This window comes from Canis lupus, chromosome 36, assembly GCF_003254725.2.
Source record: "Canis lupus dingo isolate Sandy chromosome 36, ASM325472v2, whole genome shotgun sequence".
NCBI lineage: Eukaryota > Metazoa > Chordata > Mammalia > Carnivora > Canidae > Canis > Canis lupus.
This window is the reverse complement of record NC_064278.1, coordinates 23097858-23119060: the sequence shown is the minus strand read 5'-3', so window position 1 is coordinate 23119060 and position 21203 is coordinate 23097858. Positions and strand designations below refer to the sequence as shown.

Here is a 21203-nt window from a genome sequence, read left to right as displayed (position 1 = left end):
TTTGATGGTCCTTAGTTTTCTCATCTTTAAGCTAGAAATAATTATTTTCAGCCTTACCTATTTCACAAGTTTGTTGTGAGAAATAATAAGACAATGTAAGTGATGACACTTTGTAAATTGTAACATTCTGTATAAATGTAAGATTATATGAGAGAGATCAGTATAAAGGACAATAAAATAAATGTGCATAAGAGAGAATGAGTAAATAACTAAAACAGGTCAGTTTCTTGAGGTGAAATTTATATGAAATGTGATATGCTTGAAGCAAAGATTTTGCTATGCAATAACTTGAGTTTCCTTCGACAAGAAACTGAGTAATTCCGTAGGAGCAAATGTTAAGATTACTGAATTAGTTCACTGTTTTGTGAGTTCTATGAAATCCTAAAATCAGTCTGAGGGATCCTTATATCCATAAGGAGAGAGTTCCAAGCCTGAAATAATCTTCAATCTAATGTACTTACTAATACCACTTAGGAAGATTGATTTTATTTCCTTCTCTCATACTATGGAGGTCAGTTTAGTAAAAATCTAAGATCTTGTCCATCATACTTTATGGCATCCTGAAGTTTTAATAAACTTGCTGAAAAAAAGAATATAAATTGTGAAGTCCAAGAATTCATCTGTAGAATCCCTGCTGGTCTTGACCTGGATGGACCTAATGCAGGAAAAAAGGATGGAAATCAAGTGTTGATCCCTAAATCAAACAAGTAGAAATATGATCTCCCATTATTTTTGAGGCATATGAAAGCTTTGGTGTTACCCCAGATGCAGAACGGACACACTATCATGCTACTATTCCCCTAGTCACTCCTTCCGTATCGGTGGTCCAGGCCCATGGCATACAGCTCCAAATTAGCTAGGAAAATTAACAAATAAGTTTCAGTTTTAATTTCTTTCCTCTCTTAATAAGAGTTTATCAGCACATCAGTAGACATTTTCCAAGAGCACCAGCTCTACTCAGCTTAAATGTGTGATGGGTTGGGCTGTTGCCTGAGCATTTCCCATTTCTTTCCCAAAGATGCTGCTGAACAGAATCTGTCTTGAATAGCACATGAGTCCCGAAGATTTCAATTGTGTTAAAGTCACTCTGACCCTTCCTAGAGCTTGCACCATGGGCCTTGACAATTGGAAGCATTTCAGAGCTACATGATCAAAATGCCAAGATGTCTATAAATTATTTGGCTAATCCTCATATTTTGCTTATGGTTAATGTCATTACTCAAAACTTAAAATTTGGGGGTGCCTGGCTGGCACAACCAGTAGAACATGCCACTCTTGATCTCAGGGTTGTGATTTTGAGCCCCATGCTGGGGATAGAATTTAAAAAAAAAAAAAAAGCTTATAATATAGACTGGCAGTAATAAATATCATTAATGAAATCTTTGCATCTTGGATTTTAGGTAAATTTCTCTGCCATTCAAAGAGCAGCAAAACTTAACTAACTATAACCAAAACCAACCATGTTTCTTCCCTCACCGCTACCACAACATCCCAAAGTTAAAATGCTAACTTGGCATAAAAATTGAATGCTAACTGTATATTCATGTCATAATTAAAGCACGAATAGTAAATGAAGCTAGCTAATGACTTATTTCATGTTATCATCATATCATGTACTCATATTGGCAAGTAGTGGGTTTTCCTATCCATTAAAGACTTCCCTGGAACACAGTTTACAACTCAAGGGTATCAGAAAGTTACCTGCTACCAGTGGGAGAAAAAAAGTCATTTTCCGTAAGTCATCATCTTGGAGTGAGCTGACATTGGATATCAATGGCATGGAGTTCTTTTTCAGTGAAGTTCAATGAACTAAAATCTGTGCTGGAGATTAAAGCTACATATAGAAATCAAATTTCTATCTTTAATTCCTTTATGTCAATTTGCCTGTGTTGATAATGCTATATGAAGCTTTAATATGATTTCTCTGTGTCTCTCTTAGAAGATAAAGGAAAGTTAAAAGCCAACAGTTGCATTCAGCCATCAAGCTCTGAAGGGGGCTCGTTTCTCCTCAAATCTGGCACAACACCCTTGCCACCTGGAGCAGCCACTTCTCCCTCGAAGAGCACAAATGGAGCTCCTGGTACTGTTTCTGAATCAGAAGAAGAAAAAGCAAAAAAATTACTGTATTGTTCACTATGCAAAGTGGCTGTGAACTCCCTGTCACAGCTAGAGGCACACAACACAGGTTAGCAGCTATCATTTGAATTTAAATAGCGTTTATAACAAAACCCAACTTCTCCCATCAGAATACCATATCTTTTGTTGTTCAAACGTTAGATTTGTTCAGTGTCTTCTCTGCTTTTTTTATTCAAAGGAGTGATTTTAAGAAAATATGATATAATAACTTTGGAAACAGTAAGGCAAAAGTTTAAAGCAAATTGGAGATAAAACTTATTCTGTTCTTTATTTTCTCAAAGGCATCTAATATTTCCCCAAACTCATTACGATGAAGTGACAGAGATAAAGACAAATATCTATGCACAATGTTCACTGCAACACACTTAGAAAAAAGGAGAAACAATTTAAAAGTCCCTCAGTAGGGAAATGTCAAATACATTATAGTAACCCAACATGAAAGAATATATTACTAAGGCATTAAAATGTAATTATTTTTTTAAAAAAATACACGATTTGCCATGCGAAATTGTCAGGATATTTAACTAGCATGGTCCCAATTTTGAAAATAGATATTTTCTTTTGGTATATAAACAAAACAAAACCTGAAAAAAAAAAACAAACTAAAATCATCACAGTGGTTATCTCTGAGAGGTAAAAATACAGGGTAATCTTTATTTTCTTATGCTTCTCTATATTTTCCATATTTTCTTTGTAATATACTCCTGTTTTCCCATTTTTTTACAAAACGTATCGATTGATCAGCATTATTGTTCATCATAAATAAAAAGTGTCTATAATAAGCATTAAAATGATCATTAAAAACAAAAAAGCAATGAGAAATTCAGCCAGAAGATAAACTTCTCAAGGATAAGAAAACAAAGGGCTATTCGTGTATCTATTCGGGTCTTAAGTAGCTATTTTACACTATGTCTCCTTCTGTCTTAGGATCTAAACACAAGACCATGGTTGAAGCTCGTAATGGGGCTGGTCCAATTAAGTCCTATCCTAGACCTGGATCAAGATTAAAGATGCAGAATGGCAGTAAGGGCTCCGGACTACAGAACAAGACATTTCATTGTGAAATCTGTGACGTTCATGTTAATTCAGAAATTCAACTCAAGCAGGTAATGTGTCCTGAATTAGTATTCACTGTTGTTTGGGTCGCCACTTGCTTGTGTATCTAACCTGCATAATGGTTCCCACTGTGCTCACAGATAAACTTACTAACCTTTTCACAATGCATATGGTATACAACATGCAAGTGCTAGTGGAAGAAAAAGTTAGTACTGAACACTTGTGCACCTACTTCTATTATACGTCAGATCCAGGCTAGGCGTCAGGGACAGACAGACAAATAAAAGCGTTCACTCTGGAGCTCATGGTCAGTTGAGCAGGAACTTCTGGAAGGCAAGATGTTCAGCCCCTCTTTCAAAGACCAAAATCTGGTTTGGGAGACAGACTCATGGGTCACGATGGTCACAACAGGCAAAGCAGGGTAAGTATGCCAGAGAAAGGGAAGGAAAGAGAGGCATTGCAACTGAGTGAGGAGCAAGTCTTCATTTTGAGAGCCCGGTGATCTCACCACCACCACCGTGGGCCGGCGGGCCTGGAGCTGAGGATGGCGTGACCCGCTACCTCTATCTAGGAAATAGATTTTACATGGAATTAAGCTCACATTTAGATTCAGCTAATGCATCAAACTTTTTTTCAGCACATTTCTAGCCGAAGGCATAAGGATCGGGTTGCCGGGAAACCACTGAAGCCGAAATACAGCCCTTACAACAAACTCCAGCGGAGCCCGAGCATTTTAGCGGTAAGTTCACCTTACCTGCTCACCTGTTTTGTGGGTCCACCTTGCTGGCTCAGGCCCTCAGGAGAGCCTCGGGACCAAGCAGTCATGGGGGTTTTTGAATTGCAGTAGCCCCCTTAGATGGAAGTGTAGACGGAACCCCTTAGTCCCTGCTGTAGGACACCTGCAGGCCCCGCTTTAAGAGCTAACACCTTACTGTTTACCAGGATCTTTTCAAAAGCCAACCTTCTTTATCATATAAAGAAAAATTAAGGCCCAGGAACACAGACAAGTAATCCTGAGGAGCCCTGGACTGTGTTGAATCTGGGAAGCAGGCTTGCTTTCCTAAAACAAAACTGCATCCATTTGATGCCCTCCCCCTTTCTGGGGGGCTCCCCCTCCGTTCCCTCTCTCCAGAAAGCACAGTGGGTGTTTGTATTACTGTCTCCTTCCTTGTCCAGCAGCCACGTTGGTGTCAGCCTGTCCTACTTGGTCTCAGTAGGTGCTGTTTTCAGTTCCTTTGCAAAAATACTCAGGGGCGCCTGCACTAGATGCCCTAGAAATCCCCAGATGGCTGCATTCCAGGCTCTCCCTGGGACTTAGCCCAGTGGGCCTTCCGTTGGAGGTCGAGGCGGGACTGGCCAGCTGGTGCTCCCGGCCTCTGCAGAGCCTCCATGCCACGCTGCCAGCAGGTGTTCCGTGCCTCACCCACACCCAGCGCTCAGAGTTTCTCCTGATTGCAAAAGAGAGAAATTAAGGACTGATTTACTTCTGGGGAAGATTGCACGTTGGGATTCCTTTAAAAAGAGAGCGTTTCTAGTTCGCTTACAGGACCGAACTTCGAGTTCGCGGCAGTTTTTCAGGGCCTACGACTGTGTCCGTGGCAGGGAGAGGGGTGGGCACGGTCTTCCCGACGCTCAGCAGGCCCCTGAGCCTGGAACCCAGCCGCTCACCCAGAGCGGCTCTTCTCCAAAGAGAGGGAAGGGTCAGGCACGCCCCCCCCCATCTGTCTCAAGGCTGCCCGGTGGTTACCGAGGTGCCGGGCGGAGACCTCCTGGCCGTGCGTGTGCGGCTCGTGCCTGGGGGATGCAGCGGCGCCCAGCAGCGCCCGCGTGGGTGCGGGCGGCCAGATGCACGAGTGGGTGCGGGGGCGGGGTGGGGCGGGGGGCGGGGGGGTGCGGAAGGAGCCGGGCAGGCCCCGGGAGGGCCGGCGGCGGGGAGCTGTCCGCGGTGCTGACCGAGCCGGGCCGCCGCCGTTCTCTGCCTCGCCAGGCCAAGCTCGCCTTCCAGAAGGACCTGATGAAGCCTCTGGCCCCGGCCTTCCTGTCCTCGCCGCTGGCGGCGGCGGCCGTGTCCTCGGCCCTGTCGCTGCCCCCCCGGCCGTCCGCGTCGCTCTTCCAGGCCGCGGCCCTCCCGCCCGCCCTGCTGCGGCCCGGCCACGGGCCCATCCGCGCCACGCCCGCCTCCATCCTCTTCGCGCCCTACTGACCCGGACCGAGCCCGAGGGCGGGGTGGGGGTGCCCCCGCCCGCCTCCACACCGAGGAGTCACTAGGCTCGAGGAGGGCCTCCAGGGAGCGCGCCCGCGTAGGGACCCGGCAGCACACCCTCTGCCCCCCCCCCCCGTCCTCCCCCCATTCATGCATCCCAGATCACTGGTTTCTTGCACATGTATCGGTCAGAAAACAAAACAACACAAAACGCATCTATCTACCGCCCTCTGACTCAGTTTCCATGGGTGTGACCTGGCTGAGAAACATAAGGAATAGCTGTTTCCTGACAGACTTGAAAACTAGGGGGTCTTCCTCACACGTCTGTAAATAACTCTGGAATCCAACTGGGCACATTCTAGTGTGGAACAAAAACAGATGAACACAAGTGCTCGCTTGTGGACACCATCTTAACCCAACGGATCACAATGTTTTCTTTTACGGTGTACCCTTGTCCACGGGGATCGTGTACTGTTTTAGGCCTAGTACTGTTGTATCCTGTGTAGTACTAGTTCTGTATCTCTTGTCTGAACTCAACTTTTTTTAGTTGCTGTGTAAATGTTAGGAAGCAAAGTAGCTTTGAATTTTCTCTCTAAGAGAACAAAAAAGATAAAGCAATGTATTTTCTTTCTTTCACGTTTTATTTGGTGATATTTAAAAGAACTAGAAAGCCATATAACATAGCTATAATTACTACCTGTTTGCTATTTTTGTTTAACTTATTTTGTAGCTTCCTCACTAGTTTGAGTTGCTAAGCAAATGTAGACAACCAGAAAAAGCGCTTCCTAAGTTGTTGCACACTTTTGCACCTCTTGTGCATTCTGCAAGGAGACAATGAATCCATGTATTTCTACGTAATAATCTTCTTCATTTTTAACCTGTTTTCATTTGTAATGATGCTACATAATTTTGTGGCTCCCTAATGCAATAATGTACAGAAGATAAAAAAAAATTTATAATTGAACAATTTGTCTTTCTGTTCACTGGATATGTTGCAGGTCACGCTCCCATGCCCCCCTTTCTAAACTGATATCAACAAGACTGGAATGTTTGTGGTATCAGGGGCAAGAGGTATCATAAAACAACAAAATAGAGTGAACTCTTTTAGAGCATCTATATCTGCAATCTGTAAATGGTAAAATGTCTGTGTATTTTTTTAAATGTACCTTTTCAATAAAAATACAAAAAGTAAAAATCTGTTTGTGTTTTCAAAGTTATTTTCTCCTGAGACACCTCCAATTTGAAATCATCTGATGAACGATTTTCAGTAGGTGCAAAGATTGCTCCTTATGTATGTAGCATTTTCAGCTCTTGAAGCATTTTTATTTGTCATGTTTATTCATTACTCTTCACAGCATCTGCATGAGGTAAGACTTTACTGCTCTTTTCCCTCTGATTCCCTAAGAAGTAGGGCCAAGTTGTGAGTGTAGCCCTAAATCACAGTAGGAGTCTGATAAAACTTTGTGACTCTGATTTTCTTAATTTGCTCTAAGTCTTCTAAATCCCTAGCCCATCTTTCATTTGTGTCCAAGGCATTTATGACCTCCTTCTATCTCACGCCTCCCCCCTTTTACCTTCTCTAACCAGCCCACCCTTTTTTCTTCCACCTCATTCTCTTTTTAAGTGTAAAGATCAATACATCACTATTTGTTCTGGTTATCTGCTTAACGAACCACTTCAAAACATCGTGGCTTAAAATAACGACTCATCTTATTATATCATGATTTCAGGAGTCAAGAATTCCAACCAGGCTGGGCTGGGCTGTTCTTCTATTCTGAGAGGCATCCGTATGAAGCCCTTTGTAACACTTGGGTGGGGAGGGAGGGGGGTGTCTGGAGGCTCAAGATGGCCTCACTCACGTGTGTGCCTGGGTGGAAATGGCTGGAAGGTGGAACTCTATTGGAACAGTTACCAGAAACCTACACATGGCCTCTCCAGCTCTGTGGTCTTGGGCAATGACATGGTAACTTGGGGCTCCCAGAGAAAGAGCACTTCAAGAGGCCCTGGTGGAAGCCAAAAAGCTTCTTATAAAATTGTCTCAAAATTCCCAGCATGTCACTTAGGCTGCATTCAATTGATCAAGCAAGTTACTAAGGCCAATCCTGATTTGAGGCGAAGGAAAGTATTCACTTTCCAATGTGAAAAAGAGCAAAGAATTGTGGCCACCTTTAATCTACCACTCCGTTCCAGAACTTTGAGGGGAGTTCTAACAAAGCTATGAGAGAGCTCCTTTTCCCCCCACTTCAAGCCCAAACCATGCCAATTCCTTAAAATGAGAAGAATTGGGATGGGGTGGCACCTAAATCCTCATTTCTAAAAAATTAAGGCCAGTGGATGGCAGTGCAGCTGTGATATATGGCAATGGGCTTCCTTTATCAAAGAGTTTATCCAACTGTTTGAAAATTGTTGACTTTGATATTCTAGGCTTATTAGCTTTAGAGTCTACTAAAATTCCAGTTTGACATTCAGAATTTGTTTTAATAGGACTCATTTAAACTCTGTACTAGTTCACTAAACTTTGGTTGGACCTTCAGACATGGCTTAGGAACATCATGCTCTGAAGGAAATGTGTTTTCTGTTTTAACACTTTGGAGAAGATTATTATTATTATTATTATTATTATTATTATTATCATCATCTCCAGTAACAATTATATTTCATTTCTCTTATATATCCTGCATCTTATTAATGTTCACTGCCATCCTCAAAAACTTTTAAATGTCAGTATTTAAATCGACCCAGGAATCTGCTGATTCGATTTATGGTTTAGGATTTTGAAGCATCACCTGAGGGAAGGAGCATAAAAGAATAGCAGTTAATTAAGATGCATGCCTCCATGAGTAGCTGTGGGTAGCTTCAAGTCATGATATGTACAACACTATCAAACAGATATAACTTATCCACCCTGATTCTGAAGTAGCAGAGTGGGTCAATCCTAAGCTGATGTGTATTTTCAAACTAATATCTCTTCCCATGACATTTCCCAAAATTTTTATCATTTTATTCCCACGACATTTTTTTATTTTATTTTACTCTACCCCTCCACTTATTGGGAAAGTTTAAAAATGTGCTATTTACTCTGACATAGTTCAGCACAGGTCTCTGTAGAATATGGAAATTGATCTCAAGAGGCTTCCCAGATGAAATATAAAACACATAAACAAATTTGATTTCAGGTCAACAATGAATAATTTTTAATAGAATACTTTAATAATTATAGTAAGATATTGCACATAGTCTAAGTACGTCCCAGAAATAAGTGTGTAATATCTGGGATGTGCTTATACTAAGGAATATTTGTTGTTTATCTGATATTCAAACTTAAGCCTGTATTTTTACTTGCTAACTCTGGCAACCCTTGTCTCAGGAGCATCCCTGAGATTCATCTCAAGTACCATGATTCTCCAGGAAAGAAGTGACCTCTTGGGTATTCACAACTCAATAACAAGATTTTAAAGGCACAGGGTGAGATGCACTCACAAATTAGGCAGAGGAAGGAAGTTGCAGTAAATAAAAGTCAGTGATATATTGGCACGGGTTCGGACCAGGGCACGGAAAATGTAGCTACAGATGCCCCTTCGTGAAAGCCACACTGACAGCTGCTTAACAAAACTAAACTATTATAAGAGCAAAAAGCAAAATTTTCATTTGTATTATACATCACACGAACTGACCCTGCTTTGCTCCTTCTCGGCCCTAAGAGAATTCTTATATCCTAGAGCAGAAATGGTTCTGTTTGACGGGAGAGATGACCAGGAATTCGTTGATTGATAGTCAGCATCAAGACATACACCCTTGACAAGCACGAGCATCTTCTGGTAACAGAGGATTTCTCTTCACCCAGTAGGCCTGCTGTGTGGATCCTGGCCTCTCCTCAGTGGTCCTGCCGGATTCTGGTTTGGTTAATACAATGGCCCTCAACATCAGAGTTGACCTGTCCTCTCTAGGAAAATACCACTTTTGATACTTTGGGGGGTTGCGGAAGAGCTGTGTAGCACAAGAGCAAATTCCGCAGGGGATGCTCATCTTTGCCTCCTTCCTTTCTCCAAGTAATTAGCTCCTTGAGGGAATTCATCAGGGACCTGGTGCAGGCCCTCAGCAGCAATGGAGTGTGACTCTAGGGAATTGCCCTGATTTCTTTGGCTGAAATTTCTAAAGCCAGAGTGACAACACAATGTATTCTTCTACTCACTAAGTGCTCAAACTGCATCAGCCTCTGGTTGTCAGCTCCCTTCTGTGGACACAGGGACAATATCTTCATGTCATATTCATTTTGAGAAGCCACTTATCTACAGATGATTGGACAAGCTAGTCCTTAAGCACCTCCTTTTATTTTTATTAGAGTAAAAAAGTAAAATTAAGATGGAAAAGAAATAAGAACAATATACAACTTGCACTCAAAAGACATGAATTCAAATCTTTTTTTTTTAAGATTTTATTTATTCATGAGAGACACAAAGAGGCAGAGACACAGGCAGAGGGAGAAGCAGGCTCCCCGTGGGGAGCCCGATGTGGGACTCGATCCCAGGACCCCAGGAACCCGCCGCGAGCCAAAGACAGATGCTCAACCACTGAGCCACACAGGTGCCCCAGGAATTCAAATCCTATCACATCATCTGTGTCTTAGTTCTGTGATTTGATGTCAGAAAATGATTTTATGTCATTTTCCCAGAGTCCCAGTTTCTCAGACATATAAAACATATATAATGGTCCCCAACTAACTGTGTGGTTCTGAGAAGCAAATAAAACTAAGCATGTAAAAAAAAAAAAAAAACAACAAAACTAAGCATGTAAAATGTCACTGCCAGTCATAGCTTGCTATACAAATTTTCATATGTGGATAAATGAAATCAGTTTTCCTTATTTTTAATTTTAAGTAAATTCTCTCAAATTAGCCAATTTTGAGTCTTTAAATTAATCTGGACTTGGAGAAAAATACATCTGTGATGGAAAAGAAATAGTAAATGCATTAGTCGTAAGTTTATGTTCCTATTCATGAGGGTGTAATTCAAATAAAAGTAACGCTAAGATAACAGAACCAGAGTAAATGCAAAATGTTCACATATCACAACTATGTTGGAATTTTATAAGTATTGTATTCTATATAACAAAAAAAAGAATCCCAAGTTGTAAAAAATCAAAAATTTCTTTGTTATAAAAAAAATTACTACTGTTATAAAAAATTTCTTTCTGATGTAAAAAACTAAAAATCACTATAAAGGGAATTAAATATAGAAGAAAAACTAAGAAAAATATTTACAACCCATATGAAATATATAGTTTCATATCTTTATTTTACAGAGAACCCATAAAATGGGATGGGGGAACTCTTCCAGAAAAAAAAGACAATCCAATGGAAAAACAGGCAAAAGGGCAATTCAGAAAAAAACAAAATACATACTAATGCTTAATAAATGGGAAAGATGTTTGTTATCACTTAATACAAATGAAATCAACATTTTTTTTATCTGGCATATCGACAAAAAAGATATAAATTTTCTAAACCTATATCAACAAGAGTAGGGAAATGGACACATCCGTGCACTGTTGGTATTAAAATTGCTTCAACTTTTCTGGAAGGATGGTCGGTCAATATGTAGCATCATGTCAATTACCCACAACATTTGGCCCAGGAATCCTGTGTTCAAGACTTTATCCTGATATTAGTCCTATAAATTTGAAAAGATTTATACTTCAAAATAGTGAAAAAAAAATTCATCCACTGAGAATGAGTAAATAAATGATGGAATCCATATGAAGTAGGAAATGGCAGAACCATTTAAAATGATGACATGGGGCACCTGGGTGGCTCAGTCAGTTAGGCATCCATCCAACTCTTGATCTCAGTGTGGGTCTTGATTTCAGGGTCATGAGTTCAGGCCCCGTGTTGGGCTCCACCATGGGCATGGAGCCTACTCAAAGAAACAAAAATGATGACACAATTCTGTAATTACCGACATGAAAAGTTGCCTATGATATGTGTCCAGGTGGGAGAAATAAAAGGTTATGGAACATGTTGAGTATGATCACACTTGTATTAAATTTTAAAACTATGTCTAATAAAAGTGGTTATCCAGACTGATAGAAGTTACTCCTGAGTTGTAGATTTCCATATGGCTCCACATCTTATTTTTAATTTTTTGGTATAACTTGAATTTCTATAAAGAACACATGTTGCTATTTCAGAATCATGTAAATATAATTGGTTGTCCCATTATAACCAAAGCAAATGGCCTCCACTACACAATGACACACAATTTCAGAAGAATCCAAGAAATTATAACTGAAAACTAAATAATAAATATCAAATAAGAATAGTTCATCATAAAAACAAAAAGCCAGAAAAGAGCTTTAATGTTATCTCAGATTTTTTTTCCTGCCTTGAGAAAAACTATTTTCCTGGCATGTGGAAAACTGCAATTAGGTTACTTTGAGAAAGGAAACACCCAGTTACTTAAATAATATAAACAGCTCCTTTTTAAAAAAAAATGATTTTATTCATTCATTTATTCATTCATTCATTTGAGAGAGATAGCAGGTGGCAGGGCAGAGAGGGAGGGAGAGGGTCAAGCAGACTCTGCATGAAGCCCAACATGAGCCTCCAAGGTGGGCTGGTCTCATGACCTTAAGATCATGACTTGACCTGAAACCAGGAGTTTGGACACTTAACGGCTGAGCCACCCACGCGCTACTGTAAATAGCATCTTAAGGTTTATGATTCTCGATGCCTCTCACAGAGATTCTTGCCACCTCTCTCCCATGTTCTGGGCTCTTCTGTTACTTAACCAATCCTTTGGGAATCCCATAACCAGCGTATAGATTCACATCGCCCCATTTGGTTTTTGATTATGACAGATCATGCCTGGTTATTCCAGTAACGACATTATTCTAAGATCAAAATACACTCTCTGCCTGCTGATCGGAAATGCATTCTTACTATGGCATAGAGTTTGTCCATAGGAAAGGCAGGCCTCCTTTCTCCCTCCATCAGAGGACCAGCAGCCCAGGCCTATTTATCTGCTGTTTTGTTCTCTGCAGTGCAGGCCGTGGGGAAGAATTGCTTGTTAAAGGAAGAAAGACTATATGAGTGTGAATAGTTAGGAAAATTCCCTTGAAGACCTCCTGACAGCATTTAACCTATACAAAGCCCCAAAGTTTCAAATGATAAAAGGACAATGCAAAACACAGCCTCCCTTTCCTGACAAGAGGTCAGAATGCTAGCCAGACGCCCTCCCTAAGAGAATTCACTCTTTGGATGCCAATAACCGTTCCACTTTCCAGGAAATGTAAACAGGTGGCGCGTGAGACCATGTGAACCTGGAAGCTTACCCGATGACTAGGACAAGGCTCCAGGGACTAGACATCTGCACTTTGACCTCTGGCTCTCCAGGACAAAGGTCAGGAGGCCCCTCCTGGCAGCTCCTGGTCCCTCCAGCCAGCTGCGAGTCAAGGCTCACACCTTTGCTACAACAGGGGCGCTTTAACTCTCACTTACACAGCCTCACGTGGCCGAGCCCATTTTTCAACCCATTTACTGAGCAGTTAAGCCCCGCAATGAGCTTGGGAGCTTTGGTCGGGCTGTTTCCTTTGCTGTGCGAAAGCTTTTCATCTCGATGGACACCACGCAGGGTGGAAAAGTGCCTCTGATCTCAGACCAGAAAGCAAGGCTTTTTATTAGGGTGGTTCCTTTGCTTTGTCTACAGGCAAAAAGATCCTTGAACCAACTGCTGAGTCTTCATTGAGGTACAAAGTACAACCTGGACTGCAGATTCTGAAAGGGTGTGTGGAGGAGAACCACCTGGAGGGTTTGTTAAAGGTCCATTCCTGGGCCCCATCCCCCGGGAGGATTACTGAAGAAGGCCGGAGTGATGCCCCGAAATCTGCATCCTACCAGGCCCGGCCCTCCCCCAACACCCCCACCCAGGGTAAAACAGAGAAGACAAGAGTAGTCTGGCTCATGAAATCAAAGGAAGCCTGTTGGCCTCAGGATGCCGAGACTCCTGGTCCACGCAGTGCCACACGTCGAGTCCACATTAAAAGCAGTGAACACTTCCAAAGTCTACACTGAGTGGAGCAAACTTCAGGCTAAAACTCCGAGGAACCCCATCTCCAAACAACCAAATACTTGTAGGCAAACAGTAAAGATTTTCAAATGCTAGAAATGCATTTCTAGCATTTCAAATGCTAGAAATGAATCTGCTTGGTTTTTTTTTTTTTTTTTCCATTATAAGCAAAATCCTGCATATAAGCCTCATCCAAAAGCAAAACCAAACCAAAAATCATTTGTAGCAGGTGCTTCTAGTGATTCAAGACAAATAGAGGAATCAGAATACCTCAAATTCAAAAAGAGAAATAAGTTTCTGGGTGTTTATGAAAGATATAGGTGAGTTTATTTTATTTATTTTATTTTTTAATTTTATTTTATTTTTTATTTTATTTTATTATTTATTCATGAGAGACACACAGAGAGAGGCAGAGCCACAGGCAGAGGGAGAAGCAGGCTCCCTGCCGGGAGCCGGAGGCAGGACTCCATCCCAGGACCCCGGGGGTCACGACCTGAGCCCAAGGCAGAGGCTCAACCGCTGAGCCCCCCAGGCGTCCCTCTCAGTTTTATTTAAATCTTTGGATAGAACCCTTTCTAGACGTTATTACCAAGTGCCCCACCTTCTTGAGCCTCATATACTGGCCACAACCCTTTCTTAATGATTCAAGTCCACTAAATGGTTAGCACCCTCATTTGTGACACGTGTGCAGACGATGTCACCTAGCTGTGCGAAGAACAAGGGGTTTAAAAATAAGAAAATAAGAATTCGCAGGTCAAGAATTCGGGGCCGCCCAGGCACAGGCCCCGAAGCAAATCTGAGGTGCAGTGTCCTCCCCTCATCGACCCGGGTGACCTCCCCGTGCCGCGCGCACCAGGGATGGGGGCACCGGGCCCAGGCGGCCACGACCCGGAGGGCGAGGCCCTTCCCCGCCGCCCCGCAGAGTGACCCAGGCCGCCCCCCGCCAGCTCCGGGCCCGCTGCCCTGGGGACGGGTCCTAGGCCCCCGCCTTGCCAAGGGCTCGTGGGGCTTCCTGCTGCGGGGGGACAGCGAGCCCCCACCCCCCGCACCCCCACTCTCCATGCTGCCCGCCCGTCGCCGGCGGCCGGGAAGGACCCCAAGGCCACCGGGAAGGGCCCTCCGGGAAGGGCCGCGGAGACAGCGGGTGAGCAGTACTCCCGTCTGTCCTGGGACACAGACACATGTACAGATACGAGACACGAGCAAAGGAAAGACACCCAGGCCTCGGGGCGCAGGGACGTGGACACCCAGGCCTCGGGGCGCGCAGGGACGCAGACAAACCTAGGCCTCAGGATGCAGGGGCACGGACACCTAGGCCTCGGGGCGCAGGGACACGAACATCTAGGCCTCGGGGCGCAGGGGTATGGACACCTCCGCCTCGGGGCATAGGGATGCAGAGACACCTAGGCCACGGGGCGCAGGGGCGCAGAGACACCTAGGCACAGCCATGGGGCGCAGGCGCCGGACACCTAGGCCCCGGGACGTAGGGGGGCGGACACCTAGGCCTCAGGGCGCAGGGATGCAGAGACACCTAGGCCTCGGGGCGCAGGGGCGCAGAGACACCTAGGCCTCGGGGTGCAGGGGCACAGACACCTAGGCCTCAGGGCGCAGGGATGCAGAGACACCTAGGCCTCGGGGCGCAGGGACGTGGACACCTAGGCCTCGGGGTGCAGGGGCGCGGATACCTAGGCCTCGGGGCACAGGGGTGCAGAGACACCTAGGCCACGGGGCGCAGGAACGTGGACACCTAGGCCATGGGGCGGAAGGACGTGGACACCTAGGCCTCGGGGTGCAGGGGCGCGGATACCTAGGCCTCAGGGTGCAGGGACGTGGACACCTAGGCCTCGGGGTGCAGGGACGCGGATACCTAGGCCTCGGGGCATAGCGGTGCAGAGACACCTAGGCCACGGGGCGCAGGGACGTGGACACCTAGGCCATGGGGCTCAAGGACGTGGACACATAGGCCTCGGGGTGCAGGGACGCGAACACCTAGGCCCCGGGGCGCAGGGGGGCGGACACCTAGGCCTCAGGGCGCAGGGATGCAGAGACACCTAGGCCTCGGGGTGAAGGGGCGCGGACACCTAGGCCATGGGGCGCAAGGACGTGGACACATAGGCCTCGGGGTGCAGGGACGCGGACACCTAGGCCTGGGGGCGCAGGGGCGCGTGCGCATCAGGAAGTGCCAGCAGGCCGTCCGGGATGCCAGGATCGCTCAAAGGGCAGGAAGAGCAGCGCGGAAAGAGGGAACAGCGTGCGCCAGAGCGCAGGCGTGTGAAATACGGGGTGTGCAGGAAACTGTGAGCGGTCCCAGGACGTGCCAGCGGCCAGGGAGGGGCAGGCGCGGGCGGGAGGAACCCCGGGGAGACCTGGGCCCCAGTCCTGGGGCCTGCGCCGTCCTTCCAGGATTTCTACTTGGGGCCACATGATCAGGTTTGCGCGCGGGGAGATCCTTGTGGTGGAAAAGAAGACGGCGGACTGGAGTGGGCTCTGCGGCCGAGACCGTGATGCGGCCCAGGCGCGACCGACCAGGCCCCGGAGCCCGCCCCGAGCCCGCCCCACGAGCGGCGGAAACCAGAACTGGAGGCGGCGGCAGCGGCGGCCCCGTGCCCTGCCCTTGCGCGTGCCCCTGGCCGCGTCCGTGCGCGTGCCATCTGCGCGTGCCATGCCCGTGCCCGTGCCGACTGTGCGTGTCCTCCCCTGCGCGTGTCGGTGCCCCTGCACATGCCCGTGCCCTGCGCATGCACGTGCCATATGCATGTGTCCTGTCCGTGCGCGTGCCCGTGCCCTGCTCGTGTCCAGCGTGTGCGTGTCGGTGCCCGTGTGCTTGCCCGGTGCGCGCCCGTGACTGCTCGTGTCCTGCCCCTGAGTGTGCCCGTGCCCTGCGCGTGCCCCTGGGCGTGTCCGTGCGCGTGCCCGTGCCCTGCGCGCTCAGGAGCAGCCCCGCGGGGCTGAGCCCAGGAGGAGGCGCCCTCCGCGCCCGCCGACCCCCCGCCCCCGCCGGCAGCGCCCCCCAGGCCCGCCCGGAGCGGGGTGTGCCCCCCTCCTAAACGGTCGCAGGCCACGGAATTCCCGGGGCTCCCCTGCTTATTTTCCCGCTGCGCCCCTTCTGTAGGGTCACGGCGCACAGCGGCCCCCCAGGTCCCCCCAGCGGCGAGGGGGAGCCGGCGGCAGGAGAGCTCGGAGCCCAGGGCGGCGGCGGGCGGCGGGTGGCTCCGGCCTGTCTGCCCCTCGGGGTGCGCAGGGGCGGCCCCACGGCCGGACCCCGCGAGCACAGCAGCTTGCTAAAAATCGTCATGTTCTTGGGGCGCCTGGTGCGCTCGGGGGAGTTTGGGACCCGGGTTCAGCTCGGGCTGCGACCTCAGCTCCGCGAGATCGAGCCCTGCTTCAGGCTCTGCGCTGCGCACGGGACCTGCTGAAGACTGCCCCCCCCCACGCTCTCAAATAAATAAATAAATAAATAAATAAATAAATAAATAAATAAATATTTAATAAAATGAAGTGCTTACAATAAACAAGTAAACAATCCTCTTCTTAATTCATTCTACAAACCAAGAGGTGCCAGACGCTGTGTGGAAAATCACTAAAGTCAGTGAGACTCCCACCTGGCACCGAGGCCGCCCACGAGGATCTTCAAAGACTGGGGATCCCTGGGTGGCTCAGGGGTTTAGCTTCTCCCTTCAGCCCAGGGCGTGATCCTGGAGACTCTGGATCGAGTCCCAGGTCAGGCTCCCTGCGTGGAGCCTGCTTCTCCCTCTGCCTGTGTCTCTGCCTCTCTCTCTCTGTGTCTCTATGAATAAATAAATAAAATCTTAAAAAGAGAGAGAGAGAGAGAGAGAGAGCCAAGGCTCAGGTACTCGATTTGTTTTTACACGTGTCTGCATTAACGGGAATTGATTTTATTTCTGATACTGCCCAGATGAGTTTAATCCACAGAATATCATCCTGACTCAGCATCACCGGAGGGGGTTTCAAGACCTACCTGGGGGCTCAGTCAGGCTTCCTGACCTCGGTGTCTGCCTTCCGCCCCTCAGGTCAGGATCTTGGGGTCCTGGGATTGCCCCCCCATCCCGTGTCCCTGCTCAGCGGGGCGTCTGCTTCTCCTTCTGCCCCTTCCCCACTCCTGCACTCTCTCAAATAAATAAAATCTTTTCAAATTAATTAACTAATTAATTTTGAAACACCATTGGAGCCATGGTCTCAGCACCTGCTGAACCAGGATCTCAGGTGGGGAGCCCCCGGCATTGATAGGAAAGCAAACAAACCCTCCAGCTGACCTCAATAGGAGCCAGGTTCGAGATGACTGATCATTTGGGGCTGAAAGGGGAGCACATCTATGAAGGCAGGAGAGCCGGGCGCCTCCCATCACTGTTCCTCGTGAGCAAAATACATCTTCCAAGCCCGAGGACAGAGTGAACGACCAGCCTCCCAAGCATGTGAGTGGTGGGGGAGGAGAGGGGTTTTAGTTCAGTGATGTCCAGACCTTTGGAAGTGTCCTCCTCGGCACCTGAAATCTGAGGAGACAATGTTACCAATCTATCGCTAAACTTCGGGTGGAAAAGTGTGAACTCTGGAGGCCACGATCCTAAAACACCTTATCTAAATATGAAATTCCCGAAGCAGCACAGAGTAATCTGGTAGAGCATTGGCGCTGGAGCAGAGTGATTTTAATTATGCAAATGCCCACAATCTACACAAATTCCTGTGTAGATTGTGACCCCCAAAATCGCCATAGGAAATTGTCCATGTATTCGGGTCAGGAGGGTTTTCAGAGCAAAAAGCAGTATCTGGGTGCACGGAGCCACTTACTGCCGTATCCTGGTGATAATGACGGCGGGGAAATGTGAACCCTGAACCCACATACTTAATAAATAATAATGACCGGAGATCCTACTTCTAAGAAGTCATGGAAGCTTCCGAACCATGGCATATGTTGCACAGTCTCAAGTCGGTGGTGAATGATCTGCCCTGAGTGTGCAAGTTACCAGCCCGGTGTGTTGGTGTTACCCGACTTCTGCCCTGGGCCCCGCGCCCCTGTGAGCAGGTGCTGTGAGGCGAGCCCCGGGCTCCTCACCAGCCCTGCACACCCGCTGGCGCTGGGCCCAGCACAGGGCCCGGGCGGAGTCGGCGAAACCGAGAGGTCGTATTTAGGGACATTGAGAAGGAGGGGGTGCTCGCCCTACTTTCTCCTTGCGGCTTTTGAATTTTGCCCCGTTGTGCTTGCCGGGCACAAATCCTCTGGCATAGGGCTTTCTCATTTAGGGGTGCCCTGATGACTGATCACCCCGTGCCCCAACCATGAGCATCTCTGAGAAAAGTAGGGGGCCTCCGGGTTCTGCATCCGTGACAACACGTACTACAGCAAGGCTGAGAAACCTACGTTCCAGGCCCAGAGCCTCAGCGGCCAGGGCTTGGCCAGGTCTTGGCCCTCCTGCCACGCAGCTGTGCACGGCCTGGGCCACGGGAGACACGCCTCCCACGTGTGCTTCCATCCCCTCACACCTGAAAGCCAAGCCCCGTCACCTGTGAGCGAGGGCGCGGGAGGGCCGAGCAGGGTTTGCACCCAGCAGTCACGGCTGGGACGTCAAGGGCTGGCTGTCGCAGGGATGGGGGGTGAGGGGGTGGGGGACCCGGCAGGTAAGGAGATCAGAAGCCACTGTGGACAGGTGGGGACACTGCTTTCCTGCAGGTGAACGAAGGGCCTGGAGAGACTGCAATGTCCTTGGCTGTCTTCACCACAGGTCCCGGAAACCTGCAGCGACGCCTGTTGAATGCAGTGCCCTTTTCACATCCTTCTGGGGGGCGTGGTGGGGGGGGCAGACGGGAACCATTGCAACTCTGGCTGCCCAAGGAGGAGGATGGCCCGTGGGCTTGCTGCCCCACAACTAGGTGGGAGGCCATTTCCTGCGGTCCCCAAAGACACTTTGAAGGAAATGGGGTGTCCTGGGAAAGGACGAACAGGCCACATGTTGATGAGGGGAACCACTTCGGAGGGAAAAAAATAGGAAAAGGATGGAATTCAGCATGAACCAATGGGAATTAAAGAAGTATTGAGGCTCCTACAGAGTTAATTAATGCCTCTTCCCAAGTCCTCCCTGACCCTGTACCCCCTCCCCCCACACCCCTTGGGTGTGTCCCCAAGTTGAGGACCATCCTCCGCTTGTGGCCTTACCAATGCCCGCGGGCCCACTGGAGCTGGGATTCGGGGAGCCCGTGGCAGGCGAGCCCCGAAGCCTGGGACCTCGAAATCTCATTAGTATTCTCTGAACGATGCCTTACGTGGTGGCCTCCACAATTTAGTAAATTCCTCCTGACTTGATTGTGGGGATCATGAAGATGAAATGTTACCATTTCATTTGGTTATTTTACCTGTTCCCAGGCGATGTAGATAGGCAGTAAAATTAATTAAATCAACACTCTCCATTACCACTCCTATTTCCCCAGAATAAGTTGTCGCTCGCTCTCAGAAAGAGGATTTTTTCCCCCAAGGCTGTTTTAAAATGGTAATACAACCTCTGCTACAAATGCAGGAGGACTGGCAATAAAATGTGCAAACTTACCTTTTCTAAATTTAATTAAACTCCTGTAGCAACAATGGCCGATGGAGACACCGTCTTCTTCTGGGTCAGGCGTATCTAACCAACTTGCAGCTGGGGGAAGAGGACTCCAAGAAAAACCTCTCTGCAGAGCTGAGCCAAAGCCTCCTCCCACTGCCCTAACCTGGAGGAGGGGGTGGCAGTGGAGCCACCAGGGATCAGCAGCTGCAGAGGCACCACTTGGAGGCGGGGCCGAGAGTGTTCACAGCCTCCCTGAGAATCTGCTGGAAGTACTGGACTCTCTCCACGAAAAACGTGCATATGGACCCACAACCCTCCATTTCTTAGAGGAGGCTGCTGTACCCAACCCTGTAACTCTGTGGCCACCAAATGACACTGCTTTGTGGTCTCCTGTGTCTGGAGTTCACTGTGAGAAAAAGATAGTCTCATCTTCACCCAGATACTTGAAGGACAGCCATCAGCCCTGGACAGCTGTGCCCAGCAGAACACAGATGTCACAGAGGTGCCACACGTGTAGAACACTTGGCGGAGGCCCACCAAGGCCTCAGGAGCTAGGGAACTGACCAAGCAAGCAAGGCCACCAGCTTGGTCAAAAGTCAGTAAAAATTGGATGCAAACGCTTCAGTGATCTCATTTATTCCCACAGCCGGGGAGAGCCAGGGACATCCAAGTTACACCCAAACACTGTACCTTTAAATCACTATTTGTGATTTGGAACTGGAGTTAGTCTAAGATATGGAGGCATTTCTGGAGTAAAGAACGGAGGCTTTCAAAAAAACTAGTGTTTTCAGCATCTCTCCGTTTAACATTATCATGGTGGTTAAAATAAATACCGAGAGCAGTCCTTGAAGGACACCTCTTGGAAAGGAGGTGAGTGAGGTGGGGGAGGGAGGCAGCCTCTCCATGTGCAGGTGTTCATCCAAGCCCGCACTGTCGGGAAGCTACACCCACCAGGCCGTCCTAGGGCTAAAGCTACTCCAAGAAACAGGCTCACTAATGGAGGGATTGTTGTCCTTTTGCCACTATTTATTTCTCTAGCTCCTTTCTCTGGTTTACTATCATTCTCTTTCTTTCAATGCACTGAACAGTTTTACGATGGCAAGAAACAGAACTGCAACACGATGGTTATTAGGGTCTGTGCTCTCAATATAAGAGGTGAAGGTGATGCAGGGGGGCTGACAATCGTCATGC

The 21203-nt window shown here is 47.5% G+C and overlaps 1 protein-coding gene across 20 annotated transcripts in view; it reads left to right on the top strand.

Annotated features, from left to right (window-relative positions):
* Positions 1–20600, top strand: part of ZNF385B (zinc finger protein 385B) — a 382539-nt gene extending 361939 nt beyond the window's left edge. For 12 of the 20 annotated variants that reach the window (XM_025460364.3, XM_049106196.1, XM_025460357.3 and 9 more), the window contains 4 exons: positions 1940–2185; positions 3064–3242; positions 3830–3931; positions 20045–20600. In XM_025460364.3, coding sequence (XP_025316149.1) covers positions 1940–2185; positions 3064–3242; positions 3830–3931; positions 20045–20575 — 1058 coding nt within the window. In that variant the 3' untranslated portion in view covers positions 20576–20600. Of the gene's footprint in view, positions 1–1939; positions 2186–3063; positions 3243–3829; positions 3932–5179; positions 6591–20044 lie in introns of those variants that run through there. The other 8 variants (XM_035696299.2, XM_035696302.2, XM_025460352.3 and 5 more) reach the window with 4 other exon arrangements.
* The last annotated feature ends 603 nt before the right edge of the window (positions 20601–21203 follow it).